Source organism: Gorilla gorilla, chromosome 13 (genome assembly GCF_029281585.2).
Source record: "Gorilla gorilla gorilla isolate KB3781 chromosome 13, NHGRI_mGorGor1-v2.1_pri, whole genome shotgun sequence".
In the NCBI taxonomy this organism is placed as follows: Eukaryota; Metazoa; Chordata; class Mammalia; order Primates; family Hominidae; genus Gorilla; species Gorilla gorilla.
In genome coordinates, this window is record NC_073237.2 from 121,370,609 (window position 1) to 121,390,985 (window position 20,377).

Sequence of the window (20,377 nt, forward strand, 5' to 3'; positions counted from 1 at the left end):
AGACCAGCCTGGCCAACAAGGTGAAACCCCATCTCTACTAAAAATACAAAAATTAGCCGGGTGTGGTGGTGGATGCCTGTAATCCCAGCTACATAGGAGGCTGAGGCAGAAGAATCGCTTGAACCCAGGAGGCGGAGGTTGCAATGAGCCGAAATCGCACCATCGTATTCCAGCCTGGGTAACAGAGAAAGACTCTGTCTCAAAAAAAATTAAGCAGCAGCAGCAGCACAGAGACTATATTAGGTTCTACAAACATGTTAACCTCCACAGACTAGTGGATGAATTCACACGTGTAGGTAGTGTGCTATGTGAGGGGCAAGTTTTTCACTAACACCACAGGGATCTCCAGCCCAAATTCTCTCTTTTTTTTTTTTTTTGAGACAGAGTCTTGCTCTGTTGCCCAGGCTGGAGTGCAGTGGCACAATCTCAGCTCACTGCAACATCTGCCTCCCGTGTTCCAACGATTCTCCTGCCTCAGTCTCTGGAGTAGCTGGGATTACAGGCGTGTGCCACAACACCTGGCTAATTTTTGTATTTTTAACAGAGATGGGGTTTCACCATGTTGGCCAGGCTGGTCTCAAACTCCTGACCTCAAGTCATCTGCCCACCTCAACACAGAAGTTTGATAGTAATCCTTGCTACATGAGAAAAAAGAGCTAACTTTTGATGAATTAGCTATGCTGAAATACAACTGTGATCCATATATATATATTTATATATATATATATATATATATTTTTTTTTTTTTTTGAGATGGAGTTTCATTCTTGTCACCCAGGCTGGAGTGCAATGGCACGATCTCGGCTCACTGCAACCTCCTCCTCCCGGGTTCAAACGATTCTCCTGCCTCAGCCTCCAGAGTAGCTGGGATTATGGGCATGCGCCACCACACCAGGCTAATTTTGTATTTTTAGTAGAGATGGGGTTTCTCCATGTTGGTCAGGCTGGTCTTGAACTCCCGACCTCAGATGATCCTCCTGCCTCAGCCTCCCAAAGGGCTGGGATCACAGGCATGAGCTACCGCGCCCAGCCTATGATCCATATTTTATAGTAATTTCTTCCATACATTTTGGCACTACACAATATTTAAGTCTGTATCCTTTTCCAATTTCAGTAATACTTATACGGAACTTCAGGAACACACATGATAATAAAACAGATGAGAATTTTTTAAAGAACATGTTTCTATCAAATAAAAAAAGAGGAATTATTTAGTTAAGATGAGAATAAGTTTATGAAGATTACTAACTACACTTTCAAACATTTAACTCATTTAATATACATATGTGTGTGTGTATGTATGTGAGTTTCGCTCTGTCACTCAGCCTGGAGTGCAACGGCGCAATCTCGGCTCACTGCAACCTCCGCCTCCCAGGATCAAGTGATTCTCTTGCCTCAGCATCCTGAGTAGCTGGGATTACAGGTATGTGCCACCATGCCCGGCTAATTTTGTATTTTTAGTAGAGACGGGGTTTCACCATGTTGGTCAGCCTGGTCTTGAACTCCTGACCTCAGATGACCCACCAGCCTCGTCCTCCCAAAGTGCTGGGATTACAGGCATGAGCCACTGCGCCCAGCCAAGAGACGGGGATTAAAGAAGGGGAAGAGGTTTAAGGAGATAAGTGGGCACTAATGCCTTGTTTTCCTATAGTAAGGGTAGCATGGGGCTCCTGGCTAAGAACTGGTTGGTTGGTTGGAGAATGGCCCCTCCCACACATACACCTATGCCCAAATAAAACTGGATGCACAAAAAGATATGGCCTCAGAGGAGAACACTAGAAACAAATCTGCTCCAGAGACATAAACATGAAGGAAACTCTACCTTAGCCTTTGTTCTGAGAAGAGATCAAGAAAAGTCTCCCCCAAGAATTCATGGCCATATGCTGATTCTCATGTGGTTTGAGAATCTGAATTAACATTATTTGCATGGCTGAAAAATCTATAAGGTTTTTCACTTAAAAAGAACAAAAACTGATACTGCCCCCAAGTTTTGAGGGAAAAAGCAATGCAGATCTTCATTGGAAGAAGGCATCCTCAATTCAGGTCTTACAGAATTCTAGCTGACAGAATTACATCAAAGAAGACTCAGAAACAAAAATCATAAAACGCATGAAGAAAAAAGGCACGCCTGATTCAGCAAACAGAAACAGGATGATACAAACATCATACATAACATGCAAAAGTCTAGGTGTGGCAGCTCACACCTGTAATCCCAGCAGTTTGGAGGGCCAAGGTGGGAGGATCATTTGAGGCCAGGAGCTGGAGACCAGCCAAGAGGCGGGGATTAAAGAAGGGGCAACATAGTGAGATGCACGCCCCCATCCCCGGTCTCTTAAAAAAAAAAAAAGTTAGTTTCATATGCTTAAATAGAAGAAGTAATTAAAATCATGATTAAGCCAATCAAAGGAATATGTAGAAAATAACCTAATACATTCATTCATTCATTCATTCATTCATTTGAGACGGAGTCTCGCTCTGTCACCCAGGCTGGAGTGCAGTGGCGCGATCTCGGCTCACTGCAACCTCTGCCTCCCGGGTTCAAGTGATTCTCCTGCCTCAGCCTCTTGAGTAGCTAGGACTACAGGCGCACGCCACCACGCCCGGCTAATTTTTGTATTTTTAGTAGAGATGGGGTTTCACCATATTGGTCAGGCTGGTATTGAACTCCTGACCTCGTAATCTGCCCGCCTCGGCCTCCCAAAGTGTGGGGATTACAGGCGTGAGCCACTGCACCTGACCTATACTTTTAAAAATAAAAAATACAATAAATGAAATGTAAAAACTGAGGCCAGGCGTGCTGGCTCGCACCTGTAATCCCAGCACTTTGGGAGACTGAGGCAGGTGAATCACCTAAGGTCAGGAGTTTGAGACGAGCCTGGCCAACATGGTGAAACCCCATCTCTACTAACAAATATAAAAATTAGCTGGGCACGTAGGGCGTGCCTGTAGTCCTGGCTACTGGGGAGTTTGTGGTGGGAGAATCAACTGAACCAGTGAGGCAGAAGTTGCAGTGAGCTGAGATCATGCCACTGCATGCCAGCCTGGGCGACAGAGCAAGACTGTCTCAAAACAAAAAGAAAAGAAAGAGAATGCTGGGGGATTTGATTATAAATTAATATGCAAGCAAATTATCAGATATATAGTAATTATAAATATTAAGATAATATGATAATTTTTAAAGTGAGAAACAAGCAATAGAACAGACCAACACACTTGTAGTTAGCATAACTAGAGAGTATAGTTAGCAGAAAAGGACTTTAAAATAACTACTAAGTGTAATCAACAAAATAGACATGGTAGAACACAAATGAAGAAATAGAGAATTCTGCCAGAGAATTAAAATCTACTAAAAAATAAAAAAGGGCCAGGTGCCGTGGTTCATGCCTATAATCCCAACATTTGGGAGGCTAGGGCAGAAGGACTGCTTGAGGCCAGGAGTTTGAGACCAGCCTTGGCAATACAGCAACACCCCATCTCTATAAAACATAAACATTTTTGGAAGGCTGAGGCAGGAAGATCACTTCAGCCTGGGAGGTTCAAGGCTACAGTGAGCCATGACTGTGCCACTGCACTCCCACCTGCATGACAGAACCAGATACTGTCTCTAAAAAGAAAAAAAAAAAATTTTTTTAAAGACAGGGTCTGCTTCTGTCACCCAGGCTGAAGTGTGTGGCACAATCATGGCTCACTGCAGCCTTGACCTCCCGGGCTCAAGTGATTCTTCCACCCCAGTCTCCCAAGCAGCTGGGACTAGAGGCACATGACCAACATCCAGCTAAGGTTTGTTTTTTAGTTCTTTTTCTTTTTCTTTTCTTTTTTTTTTTTTTTTTTTGAGACGGAGTCTCGCTCTGTCGCCCAGGCTGGAGTGCAGTGGTCCGATCTCTGCTCACTGCAAGCTCCGCCTCCCGGGTTCACGCCATTCTCCTGCCTCAGCCTCCGGAGTAGCTGGGACTACAGGCGCCGACCACCATGCCCGGCTAATTTTTTGTATTTTTAGTAGAGACGGGGTTTCACCGTGTTAGCCAGGATGGTCTCGATCTCCTGACCTTGTGATCCGCCCGCCTCGGCCTCCCAAAGTTCAGGGATTACAGGCGTGAGCCACTGTGCCCGGCCCTTTATTTTTTTCTTTTTGAGACAGAGTCTCACTCTGTCACCCAGGCTGGAGTGCAGTGGCACGAATTTGTCTCATTGCAACCTCTGCCTCCAGAGTTCAAGTGATCCTCCTGCCTCAGTCTCCCAAGTAGCTGGGATCACAAGCATGAGCCACCATGCCTGGCTTATTTTTAGTAGAGACAGGGTTTCACCATGTTGGCCAGGCTGGTCTCGAACTCCTAACCTCAAGTGATCTACCAAGCTAGGCCTCCCAAAGTAATGGGATTACAGGCATGAGCCACTGCCTGGCCTGATATTTGTATTTTTTGTAGAAATGGGGTTTCATCATGCTGCCCAGGCTAGGAAAAAAAAAATTTAATCTATAAAACAAGAATCAAATGGAAAAATCCAGAGCTAAGAAAGACAATATGTGAAATATGAAACTTAGTAAAAGGTTAAATAGCAGATTAAACACATCAGAAGACATGGTTAGTGAAATGGAAAAGAAGTCAACAGAAAACAGCCTAACTTAAACCTAGAGAGGAAAAAATGATGAAAAATACAGAAAAGAATATAACAGACACACGTGGCACTGTGAAAGGGTCTACAAACATGTAACTGAGTCCTAGAAGTGGAGCAGAGAAAGAACAGAAGGGAAACAATATTCAGAGACATAATAACCATATTTCAAAATAGATGAAAGACATAAACCCATAGATTCAAGAAACTCTGTGAACCTCAAGCAGGATAAATAAAGAAAACTGCACCTGAATATAACATAGTAAAACTACAAAGAATCAAAGAAAGTGAGAAAATCTTAAAAACACACAGAGGAAAGAAACATTTCCTTAAGTGGATATAATATGTGACTAATAAATCTAACAGACAATTTCTCAACAGAAATGAGAGAAGATAATGAAATTAAATCTCCAAAGTCCTGAAAAAAAATTATCAAACTCAAGTTGGAGATGTGCAATATACTGTCAGTAAGAGTTAAAAAAGAAATTAGAAAATACATTCAACTGAAAGAAAATATAAAATATAAAATATTATAGAATAAGCAGGATTGGAAAAAATACAAAATATCAAAATATGCAGAATAAAATTAAAGTAATGCTTAAAGAGAATTTTACAGCTTTGGATTTTTATTTTATTCATTTATTTATTTATTTAGAGACGGCGTCTTCTTCTGTTGCCCAGGCTGCAGTGCAGCGGTGCAATCTGGGCTCACTGCAGCCTCCACCTCCTGGGTCCAAGCAATTCTCCTGCCTCAGCCTCCCAAGTAGCTGGAATTATAGGCACATGCCACCATGCCTGACTAATTTTTGTATTTTAAGTAGAGATCAGATTCTGCCATGTTGGCCAGGCTGGTCTAGAACTCCTGACCCTCAGGCGATCTGCCCCACTTTGCCTCCCAAAGTGCATGAGCCACCATGCCCAAAGGCATGAATCACCACACCCAGCCCAGGGATTTTTATATTAGAAGAGGAAAAAGAGCATAGTGGCTCACACCTGTAATCCCAACACTTTGGGAGGCTAAGCTGGGGGCAGATCACCTGAGGCTAGGAGTTTGAGACCAGCCTGGCCAACATGGCGAAACCCTGTCTCTACTAAAAATACAAAAATTAGCTGGGCCACCGTGGTGGCACATGCCTGTAATGCCAGCTACTCAGGAGGCTGAGGCAGGAAAATCACTAGAACCCAGGAGCCAGAGGCGGCAGTGAGTCAAGATCACACCACTGTACTCCAGCCTGAGGGACAGAGTGAGACTCTGTCTCAAAAATAAAAATAAAGTCAGTTGGCCAGGCGAGGAGGCACGCCTGTAATCCCAGCACTTTGGGAGGCCAAGGTGGGCAGATCACGAGGTCAGGAGACCAAGACCATTCTGGTTAACACGGTGAAACCCTGCCTCTACTAAAAATACAAAAAATTGGAGGAGCCAAGATGGCCGAATAGGAACAGCTCCGGTCTACAGCTCCCAGGGTAAGCGACGCAGAAGACGGGTGATTTCTGCATTTCCATCTGAGGTACCGGGTTCATCTCACTAGGGAGCGCGCAGTGGGCGCAGGACAGTGGGTGCAGCGCACCGTGCGCGAGCCGAAGCAGGGCAAGGCATTGCCTCACTCGGGAAGCACAAGGGGTCAGGGAGTTCCCTTTCCTAGTCAAAGAAAGGGGTGACAGACGGCACCTGGAAAATCGGGTCACTTCCACCCCAATACTGCGCTTTTCCGACGGGCTTAAAAAACGGTGCACCAGGAGATTATATCCCGCACCTGGCTTGGAGGGTCCTACACCCACGGAGTCTCGCTGATTGCTAGCACAGCAGTCTGAGATCAAACTGCAAGGCAGCAGCGAGGCTGGGGGAGGGGTGCCCGCCATTGCCCAGGCTTGCTTAGGTAAACAAAGCAGCCAGGAAGCTCGAACTGGGTGGAGCCTACCACAGCTCAAGGAGGCCTGCCTGCCTCTGTAGGCTCCACCTCTGGGGGCAGGGCACAGACAAACAAAAAGACAGCAGTAACCTCTGCAGACTTAAATGTCCCTGTCTGACAGCTTTGAAGAGAGCAGTGGTTCTCCCAGCACGCAGCTTGAGATCTGAGAACGGGCAGACTGCCTCCTCAAGTGGGTCCCTGACCCCGACCCCCGAGCAGCCTAACTGGGAGGCACCCCCCAAGTAGGGGCAGACTGACATCTCACATGGCCAGGTACTCCTCTGAGACAAAACTTCCAGGGGAACATCAGACAGCAGCATTCACGGTTCACGAAAATCCGCTGTTCTGCAGCCACCGCTGCTGGTACCCAGGCAAACAGGGTCTGGAGTGGACCTCTAGCAAACTCCAACAGACCTGCAGCTGAGGGTCCTGTCTGTCAGAAGGAAAACTAACAAACAGAAAGGACATCCACACCAAAAACCCATCTGTACTTCACCATCATCAAAGACCAAAAGTAGATAAAACCACAAAGATGGGGAAAAAACAGAGCAGAAAAACTGGAAACTCTAAAAAGCAGAGCGCCTCTCCTCCTCCAAAGGAACGCGGCTCCTCACCAGCAACGGAACAAAGCTGGACAGAGAATGACTTTGACGAGTTGAGAGAAGAAGGCTTCAGACGATCAAACTACTCCAAGCTACAGGAGGAAATTCAAACCAAAGGCAAAGAAGTTGAAAACTTTGAAAAAAATTTAGACGAATGTATAACTAGGATAACCAACACAGAGAAGTGCTTAAATGAGCTGATGGAGCTGAAAGCCAAGGCTCGAGAACTACGTGAAGAATTCAGAAGCCTCAGGAGCCGATGCGATCAACTGGAAGAAAGGGTATCAGTGATGAAAGATGAAATGAATGAAATGAAGCGAGAAGGGAAGTTTAGAGAAAAAAGAATAAAAAGAAACAAACAAAGCCTCCAAGAAATATGGGACTATGTGAAAAGACCAAATCTACGTCTGATTGGTGTACCTGAAAGTGACAGGGAGAATGGAACCAAGTTGGAAAACACTCTGCAGGATATTATCCAGGAGAACTTCCCCAATCTAGCAAGGCAGGCCAACATTCAGATTCAGGAAATACAGAGAACACCACAAAGATATTCCTCGAGAAGAGCAACTCCAAGACACATAATTGTCAGATTCACCAAAGTTGAAATGAAGGAAGAAATGTTAAGGGCAGCCAGATAGAAAGGTCGGGTTACCACAAAGGGAAGCCCATCAGACTAACAGCGGATCTCTTGGCAGAAACTCTACAAGCCAGAAGAGAGTGGGGGCCAATATTCGACATTCTTAAAGAAAAGAATTTTCAACCCAGAATTTCATATCCAGCCAAACTAAGCTTCATAAGTGAAGGAGAAATAAAATACTTCACAGACAAGCAAATGCTGAGAGATTTTGTCACCACCAGGCCTGCCCTACAAGAGCTCCTGAAGGAAGCACTAAACATGGAAAGGAACAACCGGTACCAGCCACTGCAAAATCATGCCGAACTGCAAAGACCATTCAGGCTAGGAAGAAACTGCATCAACTAACGAGCAAAATAACCAGCTAACATCATAATGACAGGATCAAATTCACACATAACAATATTAACTTTAAATGTAAATGGACTAAATGCTCCAATTAAAAGACACAGACTGGCAAATTGGATAAAGAGTCAAGACCCACCAGTGTGCTGTATTCAGGAAACCCATCTCACGTGCAGAGACACACACAGGCTCAAAATAAAAGGATGGAGGAAGATCTACCAAGCAAATGGAAAACAAAAAAAGGCAGGGGTTGCAATCCTAGTCTCTGATAAAACAGACTTTAAACCAACAAAGATCAAAAGAGACAAAGAAGGCCATTACATAATGGTAAAGGGATCAATTCAACAAGAGCTAACTAGCCTAAATATATATGCACCCAATACAAGAGCACCCAGATTCATAAAGCAAGTCCTGAGTGACCTACAAAGAGACTTAGACTCCCACACAATAATAATGGGTGACTTTAACACCCCACTGTCAACATTAAACAGATCAACGAGACAGAAAGTTAACAAGGATACCCAGGAATTGAACTCAGCTCTGCACCAAGCAGACCTAATAGACATCTACAGAACTCTCCACCCCAAATCAACTAAATATACATTTTTTTCAGCACCACACCACACCTATTCTAAAATTGACCACATAGTTGGAAGTAAAGCTCTCCTCAGCAAATGTAAAAGATCAGAAGTTATAACAAACTGTCTCTCAGACCACAGTGCAATCAAACTAGAACTCAGGATTAAGAAACTCACTCAAAACCACTCAACTACATGGAAACTGAACAACCTGCTCCTGAATGACTACTGGGTACATAACGAAATGAAGGCAGAAATAAAGATGTTCTTCGAAACCAACGAGAACAAAGACACAACATACCAGAATCTCTGAGACACATTCAAAGCAGTGTGTAGAGGGAAATTTATAGCACTAAATGCCCACAAGAGAAAGCAAGAAAGATCCAAAATTGACACCCTAACATCACAATTAAAAGAACTAGAAAAGCAAGAGCAAACACATTCAAAAGCTAGCAGAGGGCAAGAAATAACTAAAATCAGAGCAGAACTGAAGGAAATAGAGACACAAAAAACCCTTCAAAAAATTAATGAATCCAGGAGCTGGTTTTTTGAAAGGATCAACAAAATTGATAGACTGCTAGCAAGACTAATAAAGAAGAAAAGAGAGAAGAATCAAATAGACGCAATAAAAAATGATAAAGGGGATATCACCACCGATCCCACAGAAATACAAACTACCATCAGAGAATACTATAAACACCTCTACGCAAATAAACTAGAAAATCTAGAAGAAATGGATAAATTCCTCAACACATACACCCTCCCAAGACTAAACCAGGAAGAAGTTGAATCTCTGAATAGACCAGTAACAGGCTCTGAAATTGTGGCAATAATCAATAGCTTACCAATCAAAGAGTCCAGGACCAGATGGATTCACAGCCAAATTCTACCAGAGGTACAAGGAGGAACTGGTACCATTCCTTCTGAAACTATTCCAATCAATAGAAAAAGAGGGAATCCTCCCTAACTCATTTTATGAGGCCAGCATCATCCTGATACCAAAGCTGGGCAGAGACACAACCAAAAAAGAGAATTTTAGACCAATATCCTTGATGAACATCGATGCAAAAATCCTCAATAAAATACTGGCAAACCGAATCCAGCAGCACATCAAAAAGCTTATCCACCATGATCAAGTGGGCTTTATCCCTGGGATGCAAGGCTGGTTCAATATATGCAAATCAATAAATGTAATCCAGCATATAAACAGAACCAAAGACAAAAACCACATGATTATCTCAACAGATGCAGAAAAGGCCTTTGACAAAATTCAACAACCCTTCATGCTAAAAACTCTCAATAAATTAGGTATTGATGGGATGTATCTCAAAATAATAAGAGCTATCTATGACAAACCCACAGCCAATATCATACTGAATGGGCAAAAACTGGAAGCATTCCCTTTGAAAACGGGCACAAGACAGGGATGCCCTCTCTCACCACTCCTATTCAACATAGTGTTGGAAGTTCTGGCCAGGGCAACTAGGCAGGAGAAGGAAATAAAGGGTATTCAATTAGGAAAAGAGGAAGTCAAATTGTCCCTGTTTGCAGACGACATGATTGTATATCTAGAAAACCCCATTGTCTCAGCCCAAAATCTCCTTAAGCTGATAAGCAACTTCAGCAAAGTCTCAGGATACAAAAATCAATGTACAAAAATCACAAGCATTCTTATACACCAATAACAGACAAACAGAGAGCCAAATCATGAGTGAACTCCCATTCACAATTGCTTCAAAGAGAATAAAATACCTAGGAATCCAACTTACAAGGGATGTGAAGGACCTCTTCAAGGAGAACTACAAACCACTGCTCAAGGAAATAAAAGAGGATACAAACAAATGGAAGAACATTCCATGCTCATGGGTAGGAAGAATCAATATCGTGAAAATGGCCATACTGCCCAAGGTAATTTAGAGATTCAATGCCATCCCCATCAAGCTACCAATGACTTTCTTCACAGAATTGGAAAAAACTACTTTAAAGTTCATATGGAACCAAAAAAGAGCCCGCATCGCCATGTCAATCCTAAGCCAAAAGAACAAAGCTGGAGGCATCACGCTATCTGGCTTCAAACTATACTACAAGGCTACAGTAACCAAAACAGCATGGTACTGGTACCAAAACAGAGACATAGATCAATGGAACAGAACAGAGCCCTCAGAAATAACGCCACATACCTACAACTATCTGATCTTTGACAAACCTGAGACAAACAAGCAATGGGGAAAGGATTCCCTATTTAATAAATGGTGCTGGGAAAACTGGCTAGCCATATGTAGAAAGCTGAAACTGGATCCCTTCCTTACACCTTATACAAAAATTAATTCAAGATGGATTAAAGACTTAAACGTTAGACCTAAAACCATAAAAACCCTAGAAGAAAACCTAGGCATTACCATTCAGGACGTAGGCATGGGCAAGGACTTCATGTCTAGAACACCAAAAGCAATGGCAACAAAAGACAAAATTGACAAATGGGATCTAATTAAACTAAAGAGCTTCTGCACAGCAAAAGAAACTACCATCAGAGTGAACAGGCAACCTACAAGATGGGAGAAAATGTTCGCAACCTACTCATCTGACAAAGGGCTAATATCCAGAATCTACAATGAACTCAAACAAATTTACAAGAAAAAAACAAACAACCCCATCAAAAAGTGGGCGAAGGACATGAACAGACACTTCTCAAAAGAAGACATTTATGCAGCCAAAAAACACATGAAAAAATGCTCACCATCACTAGCCATCAGAGAAATGCAAATCAAAATCACAATGAGATACCATCTCATACCAGTTAGAATGGCAATCATTAAAAAGTCAGGAAACAGGTGCTGGAGAGGATGTGGAGAAATAGGAACACTTTTACACTGTTGGTGGGACTGTAAACTAGTTCAACCATTGTGGAAGTCAGTGTGGTGATTCCTCAGGGATCTAGAACTAGAAATACCATTTGACCCAGCCATCCCATTACTGGGTATATACCCAATGGACTATAAATCATGCTGCTATAAAGACACATGCACACGTATGTTTATTGCAGCACTATTCACAATAGCAAAGACTTGGAATCAACCCAAATGTCCAACAATGATAGACTGGATTAAGAAAATGTGGCACATATACACCAAGGAATACTATGCAGCCATAAAAAGGATGAGTTCATGTCCTTTGTAGGGACATGGATGAAATTGGAAATCATCATTCTCAGTAAACTATCGCAAGAACAAAACACCAAACACCGCATCTTCTCACTCATAGGTGGGAATTGAACAATGAGAACACATGGACACAGGAAGGGGAACATCACACTCTGGGGACTGTTGTGGGGTAGGGGGAGGGGGGAGGGATAGCTTTAGGAGATATACCTAATGCTAAATGATGAGTTAATGGGTGCAGCACACCAGCATGGCACATGTATACATATGTAACTAACCTGCACATTGTGCACATGTACCCTAAAACTTAAAGTATAATAATAATAAAATAAAATAAAATAAAATAATAAATACAAAAAAAAAAATACAAAAAATTAACCGGGCATGGTGGCACGCACCTGTAGTCCCATCTACTAGGAAGGCTGAGGCAGGAGAATCACTTGAACCTGGGAGGCAGAAGTTGCAGTGAGCTGAGATTGCACCACTGCACTCCAGCCTAGGAGACAGAGCAAGACTCTGTCTAAATAAATAAATAAATAAATAAATAAATGTCAGTTATCTAAGCAAATTAAATTCAAAATAGGAAGAAGGAAATAAGAATCAGAATCAATGTAAGAGAAAAAATTAGAAAAAATCAGTATTTCATTTACCACAATATATCGAGGCCTATTAAAATGCCATAATAATGAAGTCAGAAGTATCAGCATAATAGACATACAGACCAAAGGAACAGAATGAGACTCAAATATATTTGAACATCAGATTTATGATAAAAGTGACCCTGCAGTGTGGCAGGGAAAAGATGGTCTTTTTAGTAAATGGTGCTAGGTCTACTGGAAATCCAGAAAGAAAATCTGACCCATACTTCACACTAAAATAAATCCCAAAGAGATCATAGATCTAAATATGAAAGGTAAGGTAAGCAATGATTTCTCAAAATAGGACACAAAAAAGCTAATACCAGAAAGGAAAAAAATTATAAATTAGACTACATTAAAATTAAGGACTTCTGTTCACTGGAATCTCAGTATCTGGAACAGGGGCGTCTGGCATAGAGTAGATACTAATAAATATTTTAACAGATGTTTAAAGAAAACGAGAAAAAGAGACAGAAGATATCAGAAGAGAGTAAAAGGCAAGACAAGAGTAGGAGAAGATAGTTCAATACATAAATCTGACAAAGGACTTTCATGTAGAATATATTCGGAACTCTTACAGATCAATAAGAAAATACTGGAAATGCTTGGTCATAGAGTGTGCACATATGGAGCTGTACTAGATAATGCCTGCCACTTTTCTAAAGTAAATCTATCAATTTCTATTTCTACATAGTATGAAATATTCAGTTCTTGTACTAGTTGCCAGGATATGCTATTATCAGTTTCTTGGTCTCTTTTGTTTTTAGTCATCTAGGTCGGTGATATCTCATTTGGTTTTAATTTATATTTTTCTGATTAAAAAAATTTTCTTTGAATTAAAAAAAAGTGAGAAAAATACCGAGCCTTAAGATAGTATAACTATACAAACCATAAATGTTTCAAAATATTTCCATTTAGTATATTCATACTATAATTTCAAAAACGTTGTAGACATTTGCAAAATAATGGTCATAAAAGCCAAAAATGGAGAAATACCAGAAAAATTTAACAATAACAAAAGTGATTGATAGATGCTAGGATAGGATCCAAAATTAAACTTGTATAAAAAACACATCTAGAAAAATGTATTCACTGGTGTAATTTCCAGTAAATTTCATTTCTAGTACATTAAATCTCATCATCATGGTGCTACTGTGTCATGAAAAAACATTTGAAATTCACTTTTGACAAATTTACGCAAAAACAACTCCTGGCCAAGTGCGGTGGCTCACACCTGTAATCCCAACACTTTGGGAGGCTGAGGCAGGAGGATCACTTGAGGTCAGGAGTTCAAGACCAGCCTGGCCAACATGATGATGCCATCTCTACTAAATACACAAAAATTAGCCGGGTGTGGTGGTATGTGCCTGTAATCCCAGCTACTTGGGAGGCTGAGAGGCAGGAGAATCGCTTGAACCTGGGAGATGGAGGTTGCAGTGAGCCAAAATCGTGCCACTGCACTCCCACCTGAGTGACAAAGCAAGACTCCGTCTCAAAAAAAAAAACACAAAAAACACCAACTCCTCGCCCCTTTTTGCTCGATTGGAAAGTAGGACATATACATTTTGGAAACTTTATTATTATTATTAATTTTTGAGACAGAGTCTCGCTCTGTCGCCCAGGCTGTAGTACAGTGGTGTGATCTTGGCTCACTCCAACCTCCGCCTCCCAGGTTCAAGTGATTCTCTTGCCTCAGCCTCCTGAGTAGCTGGGATTACAGGAGCATGCCACCATGGCTGGCTAATTTTTGCATTCTGTAGTAGAGATGGGGCTTCGCCATGTTGGCCAGGCTGGTCTTGAACTCCTGACCTCAAGTGATCTAACCACCTGGGCTTCCCAAAGTGCTGAGATTCCAGGTGTGAGCCACTGTGCCAGGTCAGAAATTTTGGAAACTTTAGAATGTTGTAAAAAATAAAATAAAAATCCCTTATAATTTGGTTATTTGGAGATAAAACTTAGATAGTTGTAACATTTCTTCCTCGTCTTTTTCCTGTGTGCATACATATAGACATTTTAACATATATGAAATATTTCTGCTTCCTGGCTCCATGGCAAGTTTATTTTCATTTACTGTATCATGAGTATCTTTCTATGTTATTAAAAATTCTTTCTAAGCTATTTAAATATCTGTAATATATTCCATATATGCACACAGCATAATTTAATCAGCAATTTCCTCACAAGAGGATGTTAGGATATTTATAAGAAAATAATTCTGTGATCATCAATAGCACTATTTTTCACAGTGAATTTTAAGCATAATTCCTTCACAATTCTTTACCTGATTATTACAATTACCAATAATGAGTGCGTCAGCCAGAGACAACTGTCCCACAATCATGCCCTGTTCCAGCAATGGGGCTCCTGTTTCAGCAAGGCGATTCGATGTGATAACAATGGTATTATCATCATTTAATACCATTACAGGATCCGCCTAAAGAAAAAAGCAATAAGAACTTAACGAATGGCCAAGACTAAATATCAATAGAGTAAGCTATTCCTTCTTCTTGACATATACACACAATAAAAACATAAACTACATGGTCATTTATTTATCAATAATTATGATTTTTCTTATCAAAAACTGACCTCAATGAAAGCTGCTACTTCTTGAAGCACCAAGTTCCATTCCACTTGATCTTCAGTATTAAATCGGTGAGTATAATCTTCAATTTCATCTGACAATTCCTGATTTTAAAAACATCACAAAAAAGGTTATTAAAAAACCCATAAAAACACACAGCCATATAGAACCATATTCCTGACAGAAACCGACATACTTACAAAATTTGATTATTAGCAATACACAGTCCTGATTATAACCAAAAACAAAGATGAAAACTAATAAATTTTCTTCAAAAGTACAAACTTCAGAATAACACCCATCAAATAAAGTCTTTACAGAGATCTATTTCCTATCAGTACTACATGAGCAATGAATTCATTAATGAAAGAATCAGAAAAGAGAAATTCAAAAATTTTAACAATAAAAAAAAATGAGGCTGGATGCAGTATCTCATACCTGTAATCCCAGCCCTTTGGGAGGTCGAGGTGGGAGGATCATTTGAGGCCAAGATTTCGAGACCAGCCTAGGCAACACAGTGAGACCCTACCACTACAAAAAATTATATATTTCTAAAAATACTTCCTGACTTTATTTGGATTTGTATTATATGGTTTTTGGAAATATTTTTAATGGTAACTGGGTATAAAGGAAGGTAGAAAAGGAGAACAGAGAGCTACTCTGGTGGCCTTGTCAAAACTGGCATGTTGAGCTGGGCACGGTGGCTCATGCCTGTAATCCCAGCACTTCGGGAGGCCGAGGCTGGCGGATTGCTTGAACTCATGAGTTTGAGACCAGCCTGGGCAACATGGTGAAACCCTGTCTCTACAAAAAACACAAAAATTAGCTAGGAGTGGTGGCTTGAGCCTATGATTCCAGCTACTCAGGTGGCTAAGGTGGGAGGACTGCTTGAGCCCAGGAGGCAGAGGTTGCAGTGAGACAAGATCATGCCACTGTACTCCAGCTGGATGACAGAGCGAGACCTTGTCTCAAAAAAAAAAAAAGAAAAAAAAAAAACCCCACAAAACCCAAAAAACCAACTGGCATGTTATACTTGATACAAAATTAAGTATGCCATTGAAACTATTGAGTACAGAGTGCAATCAGAATTTAATATGCAATGATTACAGGTATTAAGTGGGTCTGAAGACAGTTAACTCTTAATCACCTCAGTTAATGAAGGAGAGACTTTATGCAGACACTCTAAAGTGGTGGGAAAATGAAAATCACTTGCAAGGCCTTTGTAAAGCATTATGTACTTTTTCTTGACATAACATTTCAATTATTTTCTCTTAAACTAAGAATTTTTGTTTGTTTGCATTCCCAGCCATCCACTGATGGGCTCTGAAATGTAAAACATGCAGAAAGGACAAAAGCAAGGAACCAAGATAATTATCTCAGATTAGTGTATTTGTAACATGAAAAGAGTTGGAAAATTTTTTTATCATTACCCTTGTCAGAAGTTACTATACTTTGAATATTGTAATTATTGATATATCAAAATTATTTTAACCTAAAATCTGTTTTTTACAAATAAGATCATCCATATACAACTAGAGATTAGAATTTGAACTATTTAAAGTGTATTTACCTTTACCAGATCCTTTACAACATCCATTTTGTTGAGAAGAAGACAAACTACTATAAATCTTGCATAATATCGTAACTTCTTAACTACCAATTCAGGTCTATGGAAGATAAATGAAAAATTACTCATTAGATTAAAAAAGAAAGCTTTTTGATTTTTTTAATTTTCTGATAGCTTTTAAAACTCTTTCCCTCCTTTTCTGCACAATTATAAACATTCCCACATATAAGCATATAGTCTTTTAAAAATATTTCTTACTGATTTATTAAGCTGTTTACTCATATATTCATTCATTTAACAAGTATTTATTGAGAACTTAGGTGCATCAGATACTGTTAATTGCTAAAAGCACAGCTGTAAAAAACTAGAGATATTCCCTTCTTCAAAGATCTTACAGACAGAAAAGAACTTAAAATATACAGGACAGAGATAAATGCTTACAACACAATGGAATAATATAATGATAGGAGAAATAAAGAATGCTATTTGTGCCCACAGGACTAGATCTTGGGTGAGAAAAGGCTTCCTAAAGAAAGTAGTAAATGTTTAAGTTAAGAATGCAACGAAGCGTGGAAGACTACAGGCAGGAAAATATGAGGTGAAAAGGATTCCAGGAAGAATACTGTCTTAAAATCTCATTTTTCTGCTATTAGTATAATCAAGTCAGCTTTTTCATGCTTATTGTTTGTATATCTTTTTTCATCTTCTTTCAATTATCTGTGGCTTTTAATCCAAATTCACATGTTTTGTGGGCAGTATATACTTAGGTCCTGATTTTCTGTCCACTTTGACTATCTCTGTGCCTTTTACTTGATGTTTTTAGACCAATTACATTTAATGTCATTATTGCTTTGGCTAGGTTTATACCTACCACCTTGCTATTTGTTTCCTACTTGCTCCTTCTCTTGCTATGTTCCTCTGTTGTTCCTGTTGTGCTTTCTCTTCGGTTAATCAAATATTTTTTAGTGTTCCATTTTATATCATCTATTGGCTTCCTAGTTATACTACTTCTTTGTTATTGTTCTTTAAGTGATTGCTAGGAGTAACAACGTGCATCCTTTAACTTATCAAATGCCCCTTACAATATATTTTATCTGTTCACACATAACACTTTACACTTACCAATCATCAATTCAAACCTGACATTTCCTCCTGCTTTCCATATCCTACATCACAAATAATAGCCTTACAACAGTGTATTTTTTTGTGTATGTTCAACATTTTCCATAATAAAATTTTTAAAAAATTCTTTCAACCCATGAGTTACTTAGAAATGTGTCTATTGATTGACAAACTTATTGATTTTTTTTTGTTTAAGAAATGGAGTCTTGTTATGTTGCCTGACTGGACTTGAACTCCTGGGTTCAAGGAATCCTCTTGCCTCAGCCTTCTGAGTAGCTGGCCTGCAAATGCAGCTACTGATTTTTTTAAATTATGTTTTATTTTTGTTTTTAATGAAATCGTACCATGGTTAGACAACACACACTTTATTGAACCTTGTATTAAACTTGTGTTGTGGCAAGTATCAGTTAATTTCACAGATTTTCATATAAGTTTGAAAATAACATATATACTGTTGCACACAATTTTAGGTACACTGGAACAAACTTGTTACTCAAATCTTATAATTTCTTGTCTTCTTGATATATAAATTATTAAATATCATATATCAAAAATTCCCATGTACATCAGATCATTAATTTCCCCACTTTAAAAAAACACTTTGCTTTATCATAATGCTACGTTATTAGGTATATATAAGTTTATGATTTTTATATTTTCCTGAATCGTTCCTTTCATCAGAGTAAACCTCTATTCTCAGTAATACTTTCTACCTTTAAATATACACACAGTATACACATAAGAAATGCGTATACACGTACACATTTCTTCCCCTTAGTAGCTGTCTCATTATCTTTCTCTGTCTACTTTACATCTTTGAAGGGTTTATTTATTTAAAAGAGACAGTCTTGCCCTATTTCCCAGGCTGAAGTGCAGTGGCACCATCATAAATCACTGCAGCCTCAAACTCCTGGGCTCAAGCAATCCTCTCACCTCAGCTTCCTGAGTAACGAGGATTGCAGGTATGTGCCACCATGCCTGGGTAATTTTTTTATTTTTATTTTTTGTAGAAATCGGGTCTTGCTACATTTCCCAGGCTGGTCTTGAACTCCTGGCTGCAAGCAATCTTCCCATCTTAGCCACCCAAAGTGTTGGGATAACAGGTGTGAGCCACCGCTCTTGGCCTCGAAGAGTCTCTTAAAAACAGTATATTATTGGGTTTTTCTAAGAGGCATACTGATAATCTTTGTCTTTAACAGGGAAGTTTAGATCATTTTTACTTACCATGATTCGGATTTGTTTCTATTTTATTATTTTGTGCTAATTATACTTTTTGGAGTTTATTTTCCCTTCCTGCCTTTCATTGTAATGATCACCATTTTGTTACTCACTTTCCCCCTCTACCTCTTCTGAGTTTACACATTCTAATTATAGTTTTCTGAAAATATTAACAAGTAAACTTTACTCTATGTTTCTTCTGAAGAATAAATGGATATTAGAATGGTTTAATTCTTTATCCCCTTTCTTCTTTCATATTATTGTTATCTAGATTTGGCTCCATTTTATTTTAATAATGTCAATCAGCCATTGTTATGATGATTACTGCCCCATCAAATCGATGTTTTAGAATACAAGGGGATAATTTTTTCTTACCAATCCTTCTTGTATATCATACCTTCCCCTTCTAGTTTCAATTTTCTTCTTCCTTGCTCTTTTATGTCACCCAAACCAATTGCCCCACCCTCCAAGGTCACCACAGCCATGGGAAAATGAACTAGGGACTTCCTTACTTTCTTGACAACTAAGTTTTCCATTTAAAAGGATGATTGTCCTATTTTACCCAGCATTTCTAGATGTTTAGTATTTCAGGTTATCTAGCCTATCATATTGTCGAAAGTGGAATTCAAAACAAAGAAAATTAGTAGAAGGATGATGTCAATTCAAACTTGAAATATGAATGACTTAATTCTGTTACTTTTTTGATTAAAAAATAGGTTCTATGAATCTATATCATGGATTATACAACCAGCAAACCTTCTACAAAGGGCCAGATGGTAAATATTTTAAGCTTTGCAGGCCACATTTGGTGCCTGTAGCATATTCATCTTTTCCCTTTTTACAACCCTTTGAAAATGTAAAAAAAAAAAAAAAATTCTAAACTGCCACGCAGTACAAAAACAGGCCATGGGCCCAATCTGGCATGCAAACAGGCCATAGTTAGCTGATCCTTATATTCAATAAGCATACAGAAGTGGGTGGGTGCTTTCTATTTTGGAAGCCACTGTGATGAACTGCAGCAAAGCACAGATGAAATGCGTCAGTGCTGTCCACTCATACATAAGAGGCCACCTCAATCAAGCCCGATAACCTGAACCACAACCCCTAGCCTACCAACTGACTCCATATCAAACTGCAGAAAAAAGAGTGTGACTCACTGCAAGGGTCCACATCAAGCCCTCTTTATCATCAGTGCCAAAGCCTTCAATTTTACATTCATATTTCCCACTGAAAAAAACTTAATACTGTCACCACTTATGTTGACATCAACATAACTGGAATTTATTTTCCTTTCCTGCCTTCTATTGTAATAATCATAATTTTATTATTCACTTTCCCCCTACCTCTTCTGAAGTTACACATTCTCCTTATATTCTTTAAAATTATTTTTCTTAAAATAATAACAAGCAA

At 39.7% G+C, this 20,377-nt stretch overlaps 1 protein-coding gene across 4 annotated transcripts in view; it reads right to left on the reverse strand.

Annotated features, from left to right (window-relative positions):
* SCAI (suppressor of cancer cell invasion) overlaps positions 1–20,377 on the reverse strand; it is a 201,054-nt gene that overhangs the window by 61,573 nt on the left and 119,104 nt on the right. For all 4 annotated transcript variants that reach the window (XR_008668725.2, XM_031014486.3, XM_031014487.3 and 1 more), the window contains 3 exons: positions 16,631–16,727; positions 15,066–15,164; positions 14,758–14,910 (listed from right to left, as the gene is read on the reverse strand). Coding sequence is in view for 3 of the 4 variants with exons in the window: in XM_031014486.3 (XP_030870346.1) it covers positions 14,758–14,910; positions 15,066–15,164; positions 16,631–16,727 (349 nt within the window). In the remaining variant the exon portion in view is untranslated. The remainder of the gene's footprint in view (positions 1–14,757; positions 14,911–15,065; positions 15,165–16,630; positions 16,728–20,377) is intronic.